Source organism: Coregonus clupeaformis, chromosome 31, assembly GCF_020615455.1.
Source record: "Coregonus clupeaformis isolate EN_2021a chromosome 31, ASM2061545v1, whole genome shotgun sequence".
Classification (NCBI taxonomy): domain Eukaryota; kingdom Metazoa; phylum Chordata; class Actinopteri; order Salmoniformes; family Salmonidae; genus Coregonus; species Coregonus clupeaformis.
This window is the reverse complement of record NC_059222.1, coordinates 42,437,426-42,460,530: the sequence shown is the minus strand read 5'-3', so window position 1 is coordinate 42,460,530 and position 23,105 is coordinate 42,437,426. Positions and strand designations below refer to the sequence as shown.

At 42.3% G+C, this 23,105-nt stretch overlaps 1 protein-coding gene across 2 annotated transcripts in view; it reads right to left on the bottom strand.

The window, feature by feature from the left end:
• Positions 1 to 6,992: 6,992 nt before the first annotated feature.
• LOC121547742 (vinculin) overlaps positions 6,993 to 23,105 on the bottom strand; it is a 67,039-nt gene continuing 50,926 nt past the window's right edge. For both annotated transcript variants that reach the window (XM_041859157.2, XM_041859158.2), the window contains exons 9-22: positions 20,863 to 21,016; positions 20,516 to 20,691; positions 16,734 to 16,924; positions 14,805 to 15,004; positions 14,277 to 14,405; positions 13,373 to 13,522; positions 12,977 to 13,085; positions 12,672 to 12,850; positions 12,320 to 12,443; positions 11,025 to 11,146; positions 10,587 to 10,772; positions 10,167 to 10,370; positions 9,485 to 9,589; positions 6,993 to 9,205 (exon numbers count right to left, since the gene is read on the bottom strand). In XM_041859157.2, the coding sequence (XP_041715091.1) occupies positions 9,059 to 9,205; positions 9,485 to 9,589; positions 10,167 to 10,370; positions 10,587 to 10,772; positions 11,025 to 11,146; positions 12,320 to 12,443; positions 12,672 to 12,850; positions 12,977 to 13,085; positions 13,373 to 13,522; positions 14,277 to 14,405; positions 14,805 to 15,004; positions 16,734 to 16,924; positions 20,516 to 20,691; positions 20,863 to 21,016 (2,176 nt within the window). In that variant the 3' untranslated portion in view covers positions 6,993 to 9,058. The remainder of the gene's footprint in view (positions 9,206 to 9,484; positions 9,590 to 10,166; positions 10,371 to 10,586; positions 10,773 to 11,024; positions 11,147 to 12,319; positions 12,444 to 12,671; positions 12,851 to 12,976; positions 13,086 to 13,372; positions 13,523 to 14,276; positions 14,406 to 14,804; positions 15,005 to 16,733; positions 16,925 to 20,515; positions 20,692 to 20,862; positions 21,017 to 23,105) is intronic.

The window sequence follows — 23,105 nt, the reverse complement described above, 5'->3', positions numbered from 1 at the left end:
CGAGATATAGCTAGCTACACGCTTACCCGAGTGTTTTTATCTGTCACTCAGCCTTTCTCCACGTCGAGTTCCTCAACCTCACCCATCTTCTCTACAGCCACATGGACTCCGGACTGGACAGGAGTAGACAAACGATTGTTTTATTGGACAAAAATATAATTAAAAGAACACATGCTGGCATGATATATTGCCTGAATTAAAACATTTGTGACTCGCTATTCCAGAGTGAGACAGCTATGATTTTGACTAATTTTCTATTTTTAAATGCTAGCTAATACTGCTTTCAACTGCACAGGTGTGATGGTTACGTTTCAAAAATGTTATATGTGCACCACTAATTAGTATTTTCCTCACTTAGGGTCCCAAGGGAAACACTGACCAAAGATGGTTCCTACCCTGTCACAATAAAGAAAGTATTCAGACCCCTTGACTTTTCCCACACTTTGTTACGTTACAGCCTTATTCTAAAATTGATTAAAAAAAAATAAAATGCAGCAATCTACACACAATACCCCATAATGACAAAGTGAAAACAGGTTTTTAGAAATAGTTGCAAATGTATTAAAAATAAAAAACTGAAATACCTTATTTACATAAGTATTCAGACCCTTTGCTATGAGATTCGAAATTGAGCTCAGGTGCATCCTGTTTCCATTGATCATCCTTGAGATGTTTCTACAACTTGATTGGAGTCCACCTGTGGCAAATTCAATTAATTGGACATGATTTGGAAAGGCACACATCGGTCTATATAAGGTCCCACAGTTGACAGTGCATGTCAGAGCAAAAACCATGAGGTCGAAGGAATTGTCCGTAGAGCGCCGAGACAGGATTGTGTCGAGGCACAGATCTGGGGAAGGGTACCAAAAAATGTCTGCAGCATTGAAGGTCCCCAAGAACACAGTGGACTCCATTATTCTTAGATGGAATAAGTTTGGAACCACCTAGACTCTTCCTAGAGCTGGCCGCCCGGCCAAACTGAGCAATCGGGGGAGAATGGTCTTGGTCAGGGAGCTGACCAAGAACCCAATGGTCACTCTGACAGTGCTCTAGAGTTCATCTGGGGAGATGGGAGAACCTTCCAGAAGGACAACCATCTCTGCCGCACTCCACCAATCAGGCCTTTATGGTAGAGTGGCCAGACGGAAGCCAATCCTCAGTAAAAAGGCACATGACAGCCCGCTTGGAGTTTGCCAAAAGACACCTAAAGACTCTCAGACCATGAGAAACAAGATTCTCTAGTCTGATGAAACCAAGATTGAACTCTTTGGCCTGAATGCCAAGCGTCACATCTGGAGGAAACCTGGCACCATCACTACGGTGAAGCATGGTGGTGGCAGCATCATGCTGTAGGGATATTTTTCAGCGGCAGGGACTGGGAGACTAGAGCAAAGTACAGAGAGATGAACGGAGCAAAGTACAGAGAGATCCTTGATGAAAACCTGATCCAGAGCGCTCAGACTGGGGAAAGGTTCACCTTCCAACAGGATAACGACCCAAAGCACACAGTCACACAGTCAAGACAACGCAGGAGTGGCTTCGGGACAAGTCTCTGAATGTCCTTGAGTGGCCCAGCCAGAGCCCGGACTTGAACCCAATCAAACATCTCTGGAGAGACCTGAAAATAACTGTGCAGCAACCCTCCCCATCCAACCTGACAGAGCTTGAGAGGATCTGCAGAGAAGAATGGGAGAAACTCCCCAAGTACAGGTGTGCCAAGCTTGTAGCGTCATACCCAAGAAGACTTGATGCTGTAATCGCTGCCAAAGGTACTTCAACAAAGTACTGAGTAAAGAGTCTGAATACTTATGTAAATGTCATATTTCAGTTTTTTCTTTTTTTATAAATTAGCAAAATAATCTAAAAACCAGTTTTTGCTTTGTCATTATGGGGTATTATGTGTAGATTGATGAGGGGGAAAAACAATTTAATCAATTTTAGAATAAGGTTGTAACGTAACCTTCTCCCCTACCTCACCTCGCTGATCAACTCATCCTTGACCGCTGGCCATGTCCCTTCCGTCTTCAAGTGAGCGAGAGTTGCTCCCCTTCTCAAGAAACCAACACTCGATCCCACTGATGTCAACAACTACAGACCAGTATCCCTTCTTTCTTTTCTTTCCAAAACTATTGAGCGTGCCGTCTTTAGCCAACTCTCTTGCTATCTCTCTCAGAATGACCTTCTTGATCCAAACCAGTCAGGTTTCAGGACTGGTCATTCAACTGAGACTGCTCTTCTCTGTGTCACGGAGGCTCTCCGCACTGCTAAAGCTAACTCTCTCTCCTCTGCTCTTGTCCTTCTAGACCTGTCTGCTGCCTTTGATACTGTGAACCATCAGATCCTCCTCTCCACCCTCTCCGAGCTGGGCATCTCCGGCGCGGCTCACTCCTGGATTGCGTCCTACCTGACCCGGTCGCTCCTACCAAGTGGCGTGGCGAGAAGCTGTCTCCGCACCACGTGCTCTCACCACTGGTGTCCCCCAGGGCTCAGTTCTAGGCCCTCTCCTTTTCTCCCTATACACCAAGTCACTTGGCTCTGTCATATCCTCACATGGCCTCTCCTATCATTGCTACGCTGACGATACACAACTAATCTTCTCCTTTCCCCCTTCTGATAACCAGGTGGCGAATCGCATCTCTGCATGTCTGGCAGACATATCAGTATGGATGACGGATCACCACCTCAAGCTGAACCCTGGCAAGACGGAGCTGCTCTTCCTCCCGGGGAAGGACTGCCCGTTCCATGATCTCGCCATCACGGTTGACAACTCCGCTGTGTCCTCCTCCCAGAGTGCGAAGAGCCTAGGCGTGACCCTGGACAACACCCTGTCGTTCTCCGCCAACATCAAGGCGGTGACCCGCTCCTGCAGGTTCATGCTCTACAACATTCGGAGAGTACGACCCTGCCTTACACAGGAAGCGGCACAGGTCCTAATCCAGGCACTTGTCATCTCCCGTCTGGACTACTGCAACTCGCTGTTGGCTGGCCTCCCTGCCTGTGCCATTAAACCCCTACAACTCATCCAGAATGCCGCAGCCCGTCTGGTGTTCAACCTTCCCAAGTTCTCTCACGTCACCCCCCTCCTCCGCACACTCCACTGGCTTCCAGTTGAAGCTCGCACCCCCCCAAAAATTGTAAAGTGGTTATCCCACTGGCTATAGGGTGAACGCACCAATTGGTGAGTCGCTCTGGATAAGAGCGTCTGCTAAATGACGTAAATGTGCCCTTGAGCAAGGCACTTAACCCTAATTGCTCCTGTAAGTCGCTCTGGATAAGAGCGTCTGCTAAATGACTAAAATGTAAATGTAAAATGTAATGTAAATGTAACAAAATTTGGAAAAAGTTAAGGGGTCTGAATACTTTCCAAAGGCACTGTACATTTGTCCCACTGGTATTTAATTCAATTTAACATGCATTATAGGCCTACAGTCTTATGGTTCCTACCCTGCTTGTACTAGGCACATCTGGAACATTAGCACGATGTAATGTTGTAGGTTACAATTTCAGGATCATTTAATTAATTTACATGGCAGAATACAATTGATCTATGAATTGCATAATGAATTAATTGAAAACAAACCAAGAATACATGCATCATAGTGCCGGTTGTTAGGAGTTGGCTGGCGGTTGTTAGGAGTCTGGCGTTTGTTAGGAGTCTGGCGGTTGTTAGGAGTCTGGCGGTTGTTAGGAGTTGGCTGGCGGTTGTTAGTAGTCTGGTGGTTGTTAGGAGTTGGCTGGCGGTTGTTAGGAGTCTGGCGGTTGTTAGGAGTCTGGCGGTTGTTAGGAGTTGGCTGGCGGTTGTTAGGAGTTGGCTGGCGGTTGTTAGGAGTTGGCTGGCGGTTGTTAGGAGTTGGCTGGCGGTTGTTAGGAGTTGGCTGGCGGTTGTTAGGAGTTGGCTGGCGGTTGTTAGGAGTCTGGCGGTTTATCTTCATTCTGACAGGCTTTTTTTTTTTTGTTTTTTTGTTGCTTGTTTCCCTTCCAGAGGTTATAATGATTGATTGGTAGTGGTAGGAAGTTCATGTTGTAAGACTGGAGCAGATGGCAGTAGCGTGAAGTGGCCCATAGACACTGATCTTGGGTCAGTTCTGCATTTTTCTCACCAATGGTTAAGTTTAGGATTGGGAGAGGGGAATCTGATCCTGGATCTGTACCTAAGGGAAACTTCACCTCGGAGCGAGATGATTGGCAAACTGGAGGAACAGTTGGGTTCTTCTCTCAAATCAAATGTTATTGGTCACATAATAATATGCCATTTAGCAGACGCTTTTATCCAAAGCGACTTACAGTCATGCGTGCATACATTTTTTTTTGTGTGTATGGGTGGTCCCGGGGATCGAACCCACTACCTTGGCGTTATAAGCGCCGTGCTCTACCAGCTGAGCTACAGAGGACCACATACACATACAGTCGTGGTCAAAAGTTTTGAGAATGACACAAATATAAATTTTTACAAAGTCTGCTGCCTCAGTTTTTATGATGGCAATTTGCATATACTCCAGAATGTTATAAAGAGTGATCAGATTAATTGCAATTAATTGCAAAGTCCCTCTTTGCCATGGCAATGAACTGCATTTCAGCCCTGCCACAAAAGGACCAGCTGCCATCATGTCAGTGATTCTCTCGTTAACACAGGTGAGAGTGTTGACGAGGACAATTGCTGGAGATCACTCTGTCATGCTGATTGAGTTAGAATAACAGACTGGAAGCTTTAAAAGGAGGGTGGTGCTTGAAATCATTGTTCTTCCTCTGTTAACCATGGTTACCTGCAAGGAAACACGTGCCATCATCATTGCTTTGCACAAAAAGGGATTCACAGGCAAGGATATTGCTGCTAGTAAGATTGCACCTAAATCAACCATTTATCGGATCATCAAGAACTTCAAGGAGAGAGGTTCAATTGTTGTGAAGAAGGCTTCAGGGCGCCCAAGAAAGTCCAGCAAGTGCCAGGACTGTCTCTTAAAGTTGATTCAGCTGCAGGATCGGGGCACCACCAGTACAGAGCTTGCTCAGGAATGGCAGAAGGCAGTGGTGGATGATGGCCTGGTGTCAAGAAGGGGAGCAAAGAAGCCACTTCTCTCCAGGAAAAACATCAGGGACAGACTGATTTTCTGCAAAAGGTACAGGGATTGGACTGCTGAGGACTGGGGCAAAGTCATTTTCTCTGATGAATCCCCTTTCCGATTGTTTGGGGCATCCGGAAAAAAGCTTGTCCGGAGAAGAGAGGGTGAGTTGGTGACGAACAATGCCTTTTCCAGCATGATGGAGCACCTTGCCATAAGGCAAAAGTGATAACTAAGTGGCTCGGGAACAAAACATCAACATTTTGGGTCCATGGCCAGGAAACTCCCCAGACCTTAATCCCATTGAGAACTTGTGGTCAATCCTCAAGAGGCGGGTGGACAAACAAGAACCCACAAATTCTGACAAACTCCAAGCATTGATTATGCAAGAATGGGCTGCCATCAGTCATGATGAAACTGTCTCTCATGAGGACCGCCACAGGAAAGGAAGACCCAGAGTTACCGCTGCTGCAGAGGATACGTTCATTAGAGTTACAAGCCTCAGAAATTGCAGCCCAAATAAGTGCTTCACAGAGTTCAAGTAACAGACACATCTCAACATCAACTGTTCAGAGGAGACTGTGTGAATCAGGACTTCATGGTCGAATTGCTGCAAAGAAACCACTACTAAAGGACACCGATAAGAAGAAGAGACTTGCTTGGGCCAAGAAACACGAGCAATGGACATTAGACCGATGGAAATCTGTCCTTTGGTCTGGAGACCGAATTGGAGGAGGAGGTGTGATGGTGTGGGGGTGCTTTGCTGGTGACACTGTCAGTGATTTATTTAGAATTCAAGGCACACTTAACCAGCATGGCTATCACAGCATTCTGCAGCGATACGCCATCCCATCTGGCTTGGGCTTAGTGGGACAATCATTTGTTTTTCAACAGGACAATGATCCAACACACATCCAGGCTGTGTAAGGGCTATTTGACCAAGAAGGAGAGTGATGGAGTGCTGCATCAGATGACCTGGCCTCCACAATCCCCCGACCTCAACCCAATTGAGATGGTTTGGCATGTGGTGGACCACAGAGTGAAGGAAAAGCAGCCAACAAGTGCTCAGCATATGTGGAAACGACTTCAAGACTGTTGAAAAAGCATTCCAGGTGAAGCTGGTTGAGAGAATGCCATGAGTGTGCAAAGCTGTCATCAAGGCAAAAGGTGGCTACTTTAAAGAATCTCAAATATCTAATATATTTTTGATTTGTTTAACAATTTTTTGGTTACTACATGATTCCATGTGTGTTATTTCATAGTTTTGCTGTCTTCACTATTATTCTACAATGTAGAAAATAGTTAAAATAAATTAAAACCCTTGAATGAGTAGGTGTGTCCAAACTTTATGTAGCAATGTTATTACGGGTGTAGAGAAATGCTTGTGTTCCTAGCTCCAACAGTGCAGTAGTATCTAACAATTCACAACACACACAAATCTAAAAGTAAAATAATGGAATTAAGAAATATATAAATATTAGGACGAGCAATGTCAGAGTGGCATTGACTAAAATACAGTATATACATATGAAATGAGTAAAACAGTATGTAAACATTATTAAAGTGACTAGCGTTCCATTACTAAAGTGACCAGTGATTTCATATCTGTGGTCCTCTGTAGCTCAATTGGTAGAGCATGGCGCTTATAACGCCAGGGTAGTGGGTTCGATCCCTGGGACCACCCATACCTAAAAACGTATGCACACGTGACTAAGTCGCTTGGGATAAAAGCGTCTGCTAAATGGCATATTATTATTATTATTATTATTATATATATGTACATAGGGCAGCTGCCTCTAAGGTGCAGAGTTGAGTAACCGGGTCAATGAGCTGTTGAGGGTGCTATGTGTTAAACCGGTCACAACTGGTATTTAACAAGTACTGTGTTATAAACCTGTCACTAGTGTATAAATAAGAGGATTGGCAGTTGAGTCTTATTAAATGCTTTATTACAAATTAATGTGAACAATACCAAGAAGCAGGACTTGATTCTTAGACTGAATGAAACGTGTTCCTTCCCTTTAGGCTGTGCCGATCTTAGAAATATCACACAAATATTTCTGAACGAAAGTATGAGGCCTTGAGTAGAGTTGACTACACAGAAGATACAAAACGTCATTTCCTGTAAATAAAAATAAATAAAAACATTTATTGCAATCAGCCTTTTTATTACAGGGCGCATCAGACGGTTTTGTAGGATCTCAATATCGTACACATTCAAACTGCACTGGGATTATTCAGACACAAAAGAACACATTTCTAAATTTCAACCATTTGTACCAGCTGTTTAAAGGTTTAGTGTAGTTTGAAGATATGAGCGGAAGAGAAGGCTGTTTCATGTGATGTATTGGTAGTCTCCTAGTCCTAAAAGACTAAAAATCACTTCAATTTCTGTCCAGTACTTGGCTTAATCTGTTAGCAGGAAACTAGCCCCAAAACTGTCCACACAGACTCTTTAGCCCCCAGACCCAGACCTTATCTTCAAAGCATTTGATGTATCATTCATTAAATCTTTCACAAAATTGGCAGTGCACACCACATTAGGTCAAGACACAGTTTCAACATTATAGTTTAGCTGGCCTCTACTCAGGCTAAAACATGGAGACTGGCATGCTATAGTTTCACTGAGAAGCACAAAGTATAGAGCACCAGACCTAAGGCAGACCTAAGGCAGACTTACGGCAGACTTAACGCAGACTTAAGGCAGACCTAAGGCCTACATGTAATCTCAATGCAACAATGTGAAAAATCAAGCCAGAAAATAAAAGCGCTGAATGCAAGTTATTTGAACAGATATTTGTGAAAGTTCTAAAGTTAATAAGACACTTTCTACCCAATGTGTCTGAAGAGCTAGTCCTTATGTTTTATAATAATAATAATAATAATAATAATAATAATAATAATAATAAACCCCAAGACAGAAAAAGTTAATAGTGGAACAAACTAAGCCTGAGTACCAGGCTGTGTGGCGCCATCACGCCAACTCCCTGTCACTCATTGTCGTGGCACAATGGAGTAGGCGCAAAGATCACAAACAGATCTGGGACTAGGATAGAATACAGTCTTTGGCAGTCCTGACGATAAAAATAAGAACATTGCTACAAAAAAAAAAACATCTCACCATTTAACAAAAAAATATGGAACAAGGAACAGTGTTTCTATAACATAACATAGTATAAAACAGACCATAATACCACTGAATAATACATATTCGTGTGTGGAACGGAGCATTGTGATACGCTTGAACTCACTCCCATCGAGTTGGATCAGATGTGCTTTGCCCTAGCAAAGGTGAACAGCTGCGCATTGCAAATAGTGAAATAAAGAACCAGTATAAAGATATAAAAAAGGCCTTCCAGGGAAAAATCTTAATAATATTATAATTTTAACTTGGAGGTCTTCTTCTCACTGTGGGGCTACACTGCATGGTTAACCAGTTATAGTTTAATCCTTTAACCTTTTACTGGATACGAAAAGAAACCTCAGATACATACCTGGGATTTTTCATAAGATCTGAAAACACATTTTATTTCTTCTTATTTTTTTTATATATATATATTTTTTTTACATACAATTACAAAAAATAATTTGCAAGTAAGAATCATTCTATAGCATGTTATAGCTGCATTAGATAGTCCTCTACCTTATATTCTACCAAAACTGTCACCGTTTACAGGCAAGTATGGGATTGACATCGACTGATAAATAGTGTTTTCAGTATTAACTCACTCACTCTTTTTACCCCAACCAGGCAGGGTTATTAAAGGGGCTGTTTTCATTCATTGTATCTTGGAATTAGTATGTATGAGTTCGTCAGAACTGTTGCTCAAAAGGGTCTGGCTGTTTTCTTCTTCCAACCAGGCTACGTTATCTATTCCCCAATCTACTGCACTACTTTTAACCAGAGACGTACGGGCCCTGGTCGAAAGTATTGCACTACGTAGGGGAATAGAGTGCCATTGGGAATGCAAATTAACGAACAGTTGGCCCGTCTCTTCTTATTGGTACCAGGGGGTCTTTCGGATCCAGTGCAAGGTGAAACCGGCGTCCGTCCGGATCTTGATGGAGGCAGCCTCGGCCTCTCTAACCGTCTCCTTCACAGACTGCATCAGGTTCTGGGCATTGTGAACCAACATCTCTGTGGCCTGGGAGATGGGGAAGGATAATGGTCAAATTGATCATTAAGTTGTTCTTGTGTAACACCGTACTACACTAGTAACATGCTATTTACATCGTAATATTACTGCTGATTACTACTCTAGCGATTGCTTTTCAAGTTTAGTTTAAAACAAGTGGAATATGGACTGTTCTTTATTCCACTTGTATAATAACAGAAAACCGCTGAACCTCATTATGACGTAATTACAAAGCAAAAAGGTAACTTTGGTTGAGGAGTATAATCCAGTGATCTCCAGTGTACTGACCTGCTCGGACTCCTCCTCGCTGATGTTGGTACGACCCAACATGGTGGCTTTGACCGTGGAGAGGATCTTGAGCTGTGTGCTGATGGTGGGGATGCGCTCACACACCTGGAACACAAATAAGTTGATCCAAGTTCAAGTTGATTTAAAGTGCATTTTACACAGGTCGCAAACAAGATAAAATCATCAGTCAGAGACATGAAGATCAAACACCGATTCTAATTATCTACCCTAATTCAAATCACGAGGGCATGCAGGAAATTGGATTATCTCATTCTAGCTTTAGTCCTACTACTCCTACATGAATATAACGTTGTCCTTTTGTATCATCTTTGAACATGACAGAGCAGCAGCTGATGCACAAGCAAAACCTGAAGCAGAGTCTGAAAACGTTTCTAGCTGTCGTCAAATCCTTGCTTCCTCCCTCCTTGCTTGATCAATTCTTCTCGAACTGCATTGGAGGAGAGGATCCAAGGTCCCTCCCTTGGACCTCCTTCCTCCTCCAATGAGCTTTGAGAGGAATTGAGGAAACAAAAGACACATTTGGCAGAATATTGGACCAGATAAAACCCTGATGAAGGCAGCATAGCTGTTGAAACTTTGGTATTTTTTTTTACATTTATTGCATCGGAGCAATCATAATTTTTTTAAGAGGACATGGCCAGGGATCAGCCAGTCAACTGACCTGGAGCAGGTTGGTCCGGATGCGTTTGTCTGTGCACTGCTTGGCCACCTCCTTGGCCAACTTCGTGACCTCGTCTGAGGCTTTTGCGATGTCTTTGGCACACTGGATGAGGGCACGCTTATTCCCACCGGCACCGCGCACCAGCCGGGACATCTCAGCCATGAGCAGGGCCATTCTCTTGGCTGCACCGATGATGTCGTTACCCTGAAAGAGGTCGCAAAAAGCAAAGCATGAAATCGGACGTATGACAACACAGTGGACGTGTACACGTCACGCTTCCTAGATGACACCGAATGATGGCAACTCTGAGCTGCTCTACTGTTGCTTTCTGGTCGCAGAGAAATTCCAATGTACTTTACTGGCAATAAACTTAACTTGACGTTAAACCTAAACATGTAAGTGTATGTGCTTGTATCTCACCTTGCTGGACCACTTGCGGGCCTCCTCGTGGAGCTGTCTGGCGGCCATCATCATGGGCTCGCTCACCATCTCTCCTACTTCCTGCTCTGGGAAGTCCTCGTCCTTCTCCTCTGGGGGAGGGGGTCTGGGGGGAGGAACCTCACCCTCGGGGAGAGGTGGTTTGGGTGGGGCGGGCTCGTCGCTGACCTGGCGTGTTGTATTCAGAGAGGTGAAACGTTCCGAAAATTGCAGACAGAAGTGCTAATTCTCTATTCTACATGGCAGATAATCATTTCTGTTAAAAAAATTATAATACTAAATACATCAGAACATTCTGAAACCACATTGCTACCCCACTGAACAAAACCCTGGTGTTGACAGTCTAGGACTATTAAGCTTTTTTGTGACAACTGCTGATGTGAAAAGAGCTTTATACATTAATTTGATTGATTGACTTACGTGCAGTTGGTCCAGATCAGGAGGTGGTGGGAAGTCTGGTTCCTGTGGCTGGAAGGCATCTCTCACCTTGGCAACGGCCCCCAGGATCCTATGGCCTGAGTCCAGGAAGCCCTTCTGCAGACCTGGACACCACAGAGGAAGAATCAGATAGTTAGTTAGGCCTTATAAACAGACCTGGACACCACAGAGGAAGAATCAGATAGTTAGTTAGGCCTTATAAACAGACCTGGACACCACAGAGGAATAATCAGATAGTTAGTTAGGCCTTATAAACAGACCTGGACACCACAGAGGAAGAATCAGATAGTTAGTTAGGCCTTATAAACAGAACTGGACACCACAGAGGAAGAATCAGATAGTTAGTTAGGCCTTATAAAGAGACCTGGACACCACAGAGGAAGAATCAGATAGTGAGTTAGGCCTTATAAAGAGACCTGGACACCACAGAGGAATAATCAGATAGTTAGTTAGGCCTTATAAACAGACCTGGACACCACAGAGGAAGAATCAGATAGTTAGTTAGGCCTTATAAACAGACCTGGACACCACAGAGGAATAATCAGATAGTTAGTTAGGCCTTATAAACAGACCTGGACACCACAGAGGAAGAATCAGATATAAACAGTAGACTAGACAAAGGCCCCAAAAGCTGCTGGTGAGGCAGCAGCAAAACATTGACAGAACCCTACACCATAACACCATTGACAGAACCCTACACCATAACACCATTGACAGAACCCTACACCATAACACCATTGACAGAACCCTACACCATAACACCATTGACAGAACCCTACACCATAACACCATTGACATAACCCTACACCATAACACCATTGACAGAACCCTACACCATAACACCATTGACAGAACCCTACACCATAACACCATTGACAGAACCCTACACCATAACACCATTGACAGAACCCTACACCATAACACCATTGACAGAACCCTACACCATAACACCATTGACAGAACCCTACACCATAACACCATTGACAGAACCCTACACCATAACACCATTGACAGAACACTACACCATAACACCATTGACAGAACCCTACACCATAACACCATTGACAGAACACTACACCATAACACCATTGACAGAACCCTACACCATAACACCATTGACTGAACCTTAACTTTTGACTATCAAAGATTCAGAAATGGACAGAATGAGGCTTCATATTTAGTATTAAGTCATGTTGGATAGTTATAGCTGGACAGCAGGGTATACAGTATAATGATCAAACACATCCTAAATGTAGGGAAACCGCCTCGGAACGTACTTGGATCGGTGATGTTCCCAGCCACAGCCTTGGCGTCCATCACCATGGGAGAGATGGTCCGGCTCAGCTCATCAGACGCAGCCTTCACTATCTCTCTGAATCTAGGATCCTCAGAGTTCTCAACCTAGGGATAAAAGTCTATTAAATATTTCTCTTTTTAAATCATGTTCACGTTTTCTGCAATTCAGTTGTCAGTACTGTAAACTTGTGTTTGTATGTTTCTGCCTCTGCTTTGCTCGCTCTTTGGGGTTTCAGGCTGGGTATCTGTAAAGCACTGTGTGACAACTGATGATGTTAAAAGGCCTTTAAATACATGTGATTGATTCTACGTGTAAATAAAACATATCTATACCTCCCGTTTCGCCACCAGGAGGATCCGGTTGGCCCGCCGGGCGATGCTGGTGGCTCCTACCACTAACATCTGGGGCTGGTGGTTAGCCATGGCCGCGCGACACTTCTCCAGGTCTTTCTTAATGGCCTCCTCAGAGGCATCCAACAGAGACTTGGTGTCTATGGCCTCGTCCACCAAACCTAGAGACAGAGGAGACATCATTCTTAATGCTAATAAGGAAGTGAACACGTTTACATTTAGATTTTTTACACAACGTCCACTTTATTGTGATGAACAACAAATGACAGGAGATGATCTGGCACTACCTGTCATTTTCTCCACGTTGTCAATCCACTGGTTCTTCATGGTCTCAAAGTGCTCGAAGGCAGCCTGGTTTCCTGGGTTTCTCAGCATGATACGGGCAGCAGAGACCACCTAGAAGAGAAAGTTCCCATCAGTTGGGGACATAATTACGTCATCCTCCTGACCAATGGCCACTTTGGGATAAACACCTACACTCTCACACACACACACACATTCTCACACTCTCACAATCTCTCACACAATCTCACACACACTCTCACACAATCTCACACAATCTCACACACAATCTCACACACAAACACACTCTCACACACACACACACACACACATTCTCACACTCTCACACACACACACACACACACACACACTCTCACACACACACACACACACACACATACCTGTGGTGTAATGTCTCTTGTAGACTTGACGGCAGCTTGGATCCCCTCCACGGTGCTCTTGTTAGCTGTTCCCACAGCGGCAGCCTTTTCTGCTGTAGCAGCCAGCTTGTTTGCATGGTTCTCAAAGTTGGCCGCCCTCTCATCAAACACCTAATATAACAGTTACAAATCAGAGAACAATTCAACTTAAAGGGATACTTCGGGATTTTGGCAATGAAGCCCTTTATCTACTTCCCCAGAGTAGCATGCTAGTAGATACCATAGACTTCCAGTCATTCTGCTAACGCTATTTAGCATTGGCTCGCGAAACTACCTCAAACTTCCTTCATACTGGACACAGAGACATAAAAATGGTATCCACAAGATCCTCTGACTCTGGGGTAGATAAATGGCCTCATTGCTAAAATCCCAAAATATGCCTTTAACATAATATAGTACACCATATGCCACTTGGCAGACACTTACAGTGACCAATAATGTAGATGGATCAAACTTGGTCATTTTTTACTTATAGTAACATTTCCCTCAGGAAATGTAGTCTAAATATTATTGAGTGACAAGTACCGCATAAATTATTGGAAACTAATCATTGAGTAATCCATATGTTTTTTTTTTTTAGCTTAATGTATGATGATATGAATCTGCCAAAATAAGTTAGGATAGTCAAAGGCAGAGACATATTTAGAGAAACATTATATCCCAGAATAGAATCCCATTCTATTATGTAATATATAGCTCTATATAACGCTCTGCTCATAGCTAGAAGTGAATGAATGAGCCATGATGGAGGCAGGGAGACCGACAGAGAGAGAGACAGAAAGAGAGGGAGTGAGAGAGGAAGGGAGGGAGGGAGGGAGGGAGGGAGGAAGGGAGGGAGGAAGGGAGGGAGGGAGAAATCACCCACCTGGTCCCTGTTCGGGGCATTGGGTGGGGCGGTGGAGGCCACAGCCAGTAGTTTGATGGGAGTGGTCGTGTCGCTGAAGATGTCTGACACTTCCTGAGTCATCGCTTCCTGCATCGTTCCTTTGAGGTTCTGAGAAGACAAGACCACACACACGAGTTAGTTAGCAGGAGACCAGCTTTAGAAGTATTACATGTTAACAATACACTCTTATGTCTCTTTTGACAAGTGGCTTACATTGCATCTCAGATCAATGGAATTATTGGATTGGAACTGGTGCAGTTATACAGCTATTGTTCAACAATTGATTTTAAAGTGGCATTCTCCCTTTATTAATAAAACTTCAAAACACATTTTATTGGGCTACTTTAAGGTATCATAGTTATAGTGGCTGGAGCTGGTGTCTCCAGCCAGGAGGGGGAGCTCTTCACCATGCCTGTGTCAGAGTGAGCTCCAGTCAGAGTCTGGTAGACTAGTGTGGATAATGGCTTGGAAGTGAGAGTAGGTGAGAGTGAATGTGAGCCGTCTCACCTTCAGGGTCTCCTGGAGCTGTTGAGCCACGGCACGCGCCTGTGGCGACTCCCCATCGCCCCTGGCGGCCAGGTCGGCTAGCTGGGCCATCAGCTGTTCTACCTGCTCACACTTCCCCACCAGCCCCTGTCTGTAGGGACCTGGCAGGGCGTTAGCCAGACGACGGCCCTCTGCCACCAGGCCCCGGATAGCTGCCTGGCCTGGGGTGAGACATAGACACTGTCAAACACTCGCAAGTACACACACAGACACAGATATACACAGCAAACAAAGCTTTGGATCATAGGTGGGTTTCTACCGATTTGGCCCAGAGGGTTAAGTGTAGAAGGACCACCCACACTTCCTTTATTCTATATAGTTGTATGTTATTCTATATAGTTGTATGTTATTCTATATAGTTGTATGTTATTCTATATAGTTGCATGTTATTCTATATTAGTTGTATGTTATTCTATATTAGTTGTATGTTATTCTATATTAGTTGTATGTTATTCTATATAGTTGCATGTTATTCTATATTAGTTGTATGTTATTCTATATTAGTTGTATGTTATTCTATATTAGTTGTATGTTATTCTATATTAGTTGTATGTTATTCTATATTAGTTGTATGTTATTCTATATTAGTTGTATGTTATTCTATATAGTTGTATGTTATTCTATATTAGTTGTATGTTATTCTATATTAGTTGTATGTTATTCTATATAGTTGTATGTTATTCTATATTAGTTGTATGTTATTCTATATAGTTGTATGTTATTCTATATAGTTGTATGTTATTCTATATTAGTTGTATGTTATTCTATATAGTTGTATGTTATTCTATATTAGTTGTATGTTATTCTATATTAGTTGTATGTTATTCTATATTAGTTGTATGTTATTCTATATAGTTGTATGTTATTCTATATTAGTTGTATGTTATTCTATATTAGTTGTATGTTATTCTATATTAGTTGTATGTTATTCTATATTAGTTGTATGTTATTCTATATTAGTTGTATGTTATTCTATATAGTTGTATGTTATTCTATATTAGTTGTATGTTATTCTATATAGTTGTATGTTATTCTATATAGTTGTATGTTATTCTATATTAGTTGTATGTTATTCTATATAGTTGTATGTTATTCTATATTAGTTGTATGTTATTCTATATTAGTTGTATGTTATTCTATATTAGTTGTATGTTATTCTATATAGTTGTATGTTATTCTATATTAGTTGTATGTTATTCTATATTAGTTGTATGTTATTCTATATTAGTTGTATGTTATTCTATATTAGTTGTATGTTATTCTATATTAGTTGTATGTTATTCTATATTGGTTGTATGTTATTCTATATTAGTTGTATGTTATTCTATATTAGTTGTATGTTATTCTATATTAGTTGTATGTTATTCTATATTAGTTGTATGTTATTCTATATAGTTCTGATTATGCTTACTCTGAACATTCTCCAGTAGGCCATGTAATACAGCCCAGAGTCTAAGTGTTAACAACAGATGACATGTGAGAAAATATCCAGGCTTCTGAGCCGACAAGCCAAGCCAAAGATATAATGATGAGGTTGGGAGAGAGCAGCGGAATGTATTGCACAGAGAAAAACAACACAGCAGACATGTACATAGAGTCTGGACTGATGTTCACTGTAGATGGAGAGAGAGGGGGATGAAGGGAGAGAGGAAGGAAGGAGGGCTAAGAGAGAGATGGAGGGGAAGAAAGAGAGAAGAAAGCAAGAGGGAGGGAGGGAGATAGAGATAAAGGGAGGGAAGGAAGGAGAGAGAGACAGAGAGAGAGAGAGAGACAGAGAGAGAGACAGAGAGACAGAGAGAGCGAGAGACAGAGAGAGCGAGAGACAGAGAGAGCGAGAGAGCGAGAGACAGAGAGAGCGAGAGAGCGAGAGAGCAGGCCATTCAGACTCACCCACTCCCCCGTCATCGATGGTGGGGTTCTCCATCCAGCTCTGGGCCTGTTCTATCTTCCCCTCCAGGTGGACTGCAGCCTTGGCAGGCCTGCTGTTGGCTACAGCCTTGCTGGTCTTAGACTGCAGGTTCTGTAGGGATGTGGCTATCTGCTTGGCCAATGCCCTGGCCTCTGGAGTATCACCTTTACCCCTGTGAATGGGAGAGAATAATGTACTGGAAATGAAATGTCCATAGTCTCTAAAGCATGATAGGTAGTTATTCTAATTAAATAGAATGCTGCATGTAGATGTTGATTAAGATTTATGGACTACTGGCCAGCAAGAAAACAATGTTATAACATTCACTTAACCTCTAAAGGCAGTGGCATTCAAAATCGGGGTCGCGACTCCACTAGGTGGAACTGCAGTGGGGCCACCGAAATTAATAAAAATAATAATAATAATTGGAACAAAAAATTTAGAGAAATTATTGTATGGGACAATATACAAACGTTTTTGAGAAAGGTCATTTGAAAAAAATAATTGTATTGAGTAAATGTATTTATTTGTTTCTTTTTTTTTAAAATCTATGAATTGAAGGTTATTTGCTTATGTAAAATGTACTGATTTTAAGGTTGTGTCATTAGATTTGGGGTCCCCGCTGAAAAAGTTTGAACGCCACTGCTCTTAGGAATTACTTGGCCGAGGGATAGCAAGGACCCAACCCTGCGGAACTCAATATTTTACCTTGGAGTGTTTTGAACATTCTTCATTAAGCATTAAGATATTGACTCAGAGACAGACCAAGCCCCGCTCAGGTAATACCTCCCATCCTTTTTAAGCGTTATCGTTGTACAGTTGTCTATACTGCCAGGGGTGTTGTACGTTGTACGTTGTAATCTTGTACCCATTAGTTTGAACTCCACTCTTAGATCTGCTATTGTTAGCTCAAAAGAGAAGCCCACTGTGGTCTGCTCACCCAGTGCTTTTAGTTCAAATGTGAATTCCATAAACTTGAATACCCCTCGGTTTTCAAATCACAAAGAGGGCTTGGGCTGTTGCACCATGGCAACCAAAGCCCATTTAAGTCAGTTCATAACATTCCATCATTGGTTACTCTGAGAGTCACTCATATTGACATTGGCTGCCGCCTCAGCGGTGCTAACCTTGGAAAAGGAATTCCAATTTCTACTCCTTCCTCTATTACTAATAGGGATAGACCAAATGGTGCAGTTCTATGCAATCTTATGCCATACCAACTAAATAAATATCTACAAACTATTGAACATAGTTTGTTTGAGTTGGAGTTTCTATGTGACTTTAAAAATCATAAAGGACTTGGGTTGATGCATCTGAATATTAGGAACTTACTTCCTAAACTGGATTACATCAAGATCTGGGCTATTCAGACGAATCCGGACATTCTGGTATTGACTGAAACTTGGATCTCTGGGGACATTCTGGACTCTGATATTAATATTGAGGGTTATAATGTGTTCAGCGCTGATAGACAGGGTAGAGGTGGTGGAGTGGCCATTTTTATTAAAAATAATTTCTCTGTCTCTTTACTGAAATCCATTTTCCTTGGCAACTTTTTTTAGCTACTATCTTTAAGCCTTTGTCTGGGGGAAAATGTATTCATAACTGTTAAAAGGTTCTACCATCCTCCCTCAGCTAACCTTTGTGCATCGATGAGTTAACTAGTTTGTTGTCTTCTTTTACTAAATCAGAAGTTATTATCCTGGGTGACCTCAATCATGATTGGGAAATGCAGGCTTCAGACAATCTAAAAGACATGTGTAATGATCTAAACCTAACCCAGCTGGTGACTAAAGCCTACAGGGCCCAACCCTAAAGATCCTTCAGTCAACTCTGATTGATCTTATTTTAACAAATACAACAGAGAAATGTTTCTACTGGTGTCTTCGCCCAAGACATTAGTGACCGTTGTCCAGTTGTTTGTGGTAGAGATATGAGAATACAAACATCTAAGCCTCGTGTCGTCACAAAGAGGAACTTTAAAAACTTCAGTGAACAGGCTTTTTTTTTTTACATTATCTTTATTTTAGTGACCTTGATTGTATTTCAACTATCCCTGAACCTGATTTAGCTTTTAGACTTTTTGCAGATGTCTTCAATACCATTGTGGATAATAATGCTCCCTTCAAAATATTAAGGGTTAAAGGTAGATCGAATGCCTGGTACACTCCGTAATTATCAGAAGTCATTCATAAAAGAGATAATGCTTGGGTCAAGGCCAGGAACACAGGCTTAGGGCACTGACTGGCAAGCTTTTAAGTGACAGAGGAATCATCGCGCAAGACAAATCAGAAAGTCTGATAATGATGTAAATCGCTCTTTGGGATTGTAAAGGGAACCCGGCTAAATTCTGGAAAACTGTCAAATCCATTAAGGGTTCTACTTCCTCCTCTGTACAACAACGAATTAATTCAGACACTGGCCTCATTACAGAAAGAAAAGTCATAATCTATGCATTTAATCACCATTTTATATCAGTGGGCTATCAATTTGAAAGAACTTCTAAGGCTATTCACAATGATATTGGGCTGGATGCTGATAGGGCAAACTTGCTGAATGATCAGAGAATTGATAGTCAAAGCTATTCTTTTAAGCTATTTACAGAAAAAGAAGTCCTGGATTCTTTGCTAGCAATAGACAACAAGAAATCCACAGGGACTGACCAATTGGATCCTGGTCTGTTTAAGTGTGCAGCGCCCACATTTTTTATTTAACATTGTTATCAGGAAATATTCAAAAGTATGGAAATCAGCTCGTGAAGCAACTCTATAAGGGCCGGGATAGTAGTGATCTTAATAATTATTGCCCCATTTCAAGGCTTTCTTGTCTAGCTAAGATTCTTGAATCCTTGGTAAATGTACAGCTTTGCTCTTTTTTTTATCTGAGAGATGTATTTTGAATGTAAACCAATCAGGGTTTAGGCCTGGGCATAGCACTATTACAGCAACCACTTTAGTTGTTAATGATCTTGTCAATGCTTTAGACACTAAAATTAAATGTACTGTTTTGTTTGTGGACCTGTCAAAAGCTTTTGATAATGTTGATCATGCTATTTTGTATTGAATAAGTTGTCCTCGATACGCCTGAGAACTGACGTCTGCTCATGGTTTCATGATTACCTTAGTGACAGAACTCAGGCCATCGTGATTGATGGGGTTAAGTCTGAATTTCTTGAAGTACATAAAGGTGTACCACAGGGGTCGATTTTGGGACCTGTTCACCTTTGGGATGAATTGGAAAGCCGACTGCAAGCCAGGCCTAATCGCCCAACATCAGTGCCCGACGTCACTAATGCTCTTGTGGCTGAATGGAAGCAAGTCCCCGCAGCAATGTTCCAACATCTAGTGGAAAGCCTTCCCAGAAGAGTGGAGGCTGTTTATAGCAGCAAAGGGGGGACCAACTCCATACTAATGCCCATGACTTTGGAATGAGATGTTTGACGAGCAGGTGTCCACATACTTTTGGTCATGTAGTGTAGCTCCCTCAATTATCTTGTACCCCTGCACATCGACTCGGTACTGTATATAGCCATTTTACTTTCTACTTCCTGTATATAGCCATGTTATTTTTTACTTGTTATTGTTATTCAGTGTATTTATTCCTTGTCACTTTTTCTAATTTTATTGTATTTTTTATCTTTAACTCTGCATTGTTGGAAAAGGACCCGTAAGTAAGAATTTCACTGTTAATATACACCTGTTGTTTACGAAGCATGTGACAAATACAATTTTATTTTCTAGGGTATATAAAATGGATGACTTACTGTCTCCGGAGCTCAGAAAGCTTGGCGGTGAGAGCAGCCATCTCTCCGATGGACCTCAGGATGTCATCTCTCTCCTTGGGATCTTCACACATGTCAGCGATCTTCTTGGCCTCAGACAGGAGGGCTCTAATGTTTTCTTCTCCCTCAGGACCACCGTTGGGATCTGCCAGCCAGTTCTGCATGGGCACAGGGTTAGGGGTCAACATAACACAACAGGCTTAAGACCATGGAACATAAATGCCTGTTGTTTAATGCTTTTGTGTTCTATCCTCTGGGATTTGTACTTTTTCAATTGTGCAACTATTACCCCCCAAAAAACTAATCAATCAATCAATCAGAGAGTCTACCTGAGCAGCGTCAATCCTCTTGGCGATGACCTGTTTGGAGTTGGTCATGGCCTCCAGTTTCCGGGCTGCATTCTCCACCTTCCCTGTGAGAACATCCAGGCCCTGGGAGACCTGCTGGGCCCTCTGCTTGGCTGCAGGAGATGCCCCCTGACCCCTGGAGATAGACGGAGAGAAAGACAACACAGAACATAAGATGGTTGTAAAATACCAGAAACTTTCCCGAAGTTCAACGGTTTTTCAGGAATCACAGCATGGTTGGAATCCCTGCTTTTTCTCTACAGAATCCCTGCTTATTCCCTACTGAATGAATCCCTGCTTATTCCCTACTGAATGAATCCCTGCTTATTCCCTACTGAATGAATCCCTGCTTATTCCCTACTGAATGAATCCCTGTTTATTCCCTACTGAATGAATCCCTGCTTATTCCCTACTGAATGAATCCCTGCTTATTCCCTACTGAATGAATCCCTGCTTATTCCCTACTGAATGAATCCCTGCTTATTCCCTACTGAATGAATCCCCTGCTTATTCCCTACTGAATGAATCCCTGCTTATTCCCTACTGAATGAATCCCTGCTTATTCCCTACTGAATGAATCCCTGCTTATTCCCTACTAAATGAATCCCTGCTTATTCCCTACTGAATGAATCCCTGCTTATTCCCTACTGAATGAATCCCTGCTTATTCCCTACTGAATGAATCCCTGCTTATTCGCTACTGAATAAATCCCTGCTTATTCCCTACTGAATGAATCCCTGCTTATTCGCTACTGAATGAATCCCTGCTTATTCCCTACTAAATGAATCCCTGCTTATTCCCTACTAAATGAATCCCTGCTTATTCCCTACTGAATGAATCCCTGCTTATTCCCTACTGAATGAATCCCTGCTTATTCCCTACTGAATGAATCCCTGCTTATTCCCTACTGAATGAATCCCTGCTTATTCCCTACTGAATGAATCCCTGCTTATTCCCTACTGAATGAATCCCTGCTTATTCCCTACTAAATGAATCCCTGCTTATTCCCTACTGAATGAATCCCTGCTTATTCCCTACTGAATGAATCCCTGCTTATTCGCTACTGAATAAATCCCTGCTTATTCCCTACTGAATGAATCCCTGCTTATTCGCTACTGAATGAATCCCTGCTTATTCGCTACTGAATAAATCCCTGCTTATTCCCTACTGAATGAATCCCTGCTTATTCCCTACTGAATGAATCCCTGCTTATTCCCTACTGAATGAATCCCTGCTTATTCGCTACTGAATGAATCCCTGCTTATTCGCTACTGAATAAATCCCTGCTTATTCCCTACTGAATGAATCCCTGCTTATTCGCTACTGAATGAATCCCTGCTTATTCGCTACTGAATAAATCCCTGCTTATTCCCTACTGAATGAATCCCTGCTTATTCCCTACTGAATGAATCCCTGCTTATTCCCTACTGAATGCCTTCATATTCCCTTCTGAATCCCTGTTTATTCCCTACTGAATGAATCCCTGCTTATTCCCTACTGAATGAATCCCTGCTTATTCCCTACTGAATGAATCCCTGCTTATTCCCTACTGAATGAATCCCTGTGTTACGGATACAGGTATCCTGTGTTTTTGTGTGTTTCTCTCCTTCTGCCCTAATCACAGGTGTCCTGTATGTTCCTGATTGGTGGTCGTTGAGGTGTCTGCTGATTGGACCAATCAGTGAACATTCCTGTGAATTGCACCACCTGTTACTCGTTTGTTCAATCACACATCCCATTTTATAAAAACCAGACTTGTGTTTGTTGCAAGAGAGAGAGACTTTTTGCCATATGTGAGTATGGACACGGTGGTGTCCTGTGTGTTGTGTACGCACTAAGTTGTTGGTTACCCTATTGGTAACATTATTAGAATATATTTCTTTACCTGAGTGTGGATACTGTTGTATCCTGTGTACTTATTTAATTGCTGAGTACCCTGTTTAGTAGTTTTGTGTGTTTTTTGGGAAAAGGGGGGTTTAAGCTAGTTGCCCTTGGGCGTACATTACCCGTGAGGAAGAAATCTGTCTATAAACACCAGTTAGACCTGAGCGGACCACCCACTGTATTTTTGTATGGTAGCAGTAGCCTAGCGGTTCTTCAGGCAGGCTAGATCAGTTTAGGGGGTTTTACACTATTGTTTCATTTCTTGGGTCCTGCTCAGCCCTTTTTCCCAAACCCTTACCGTGTGTTCATAAATAAACACTTTGTGTTTGACGGTAGTTCAT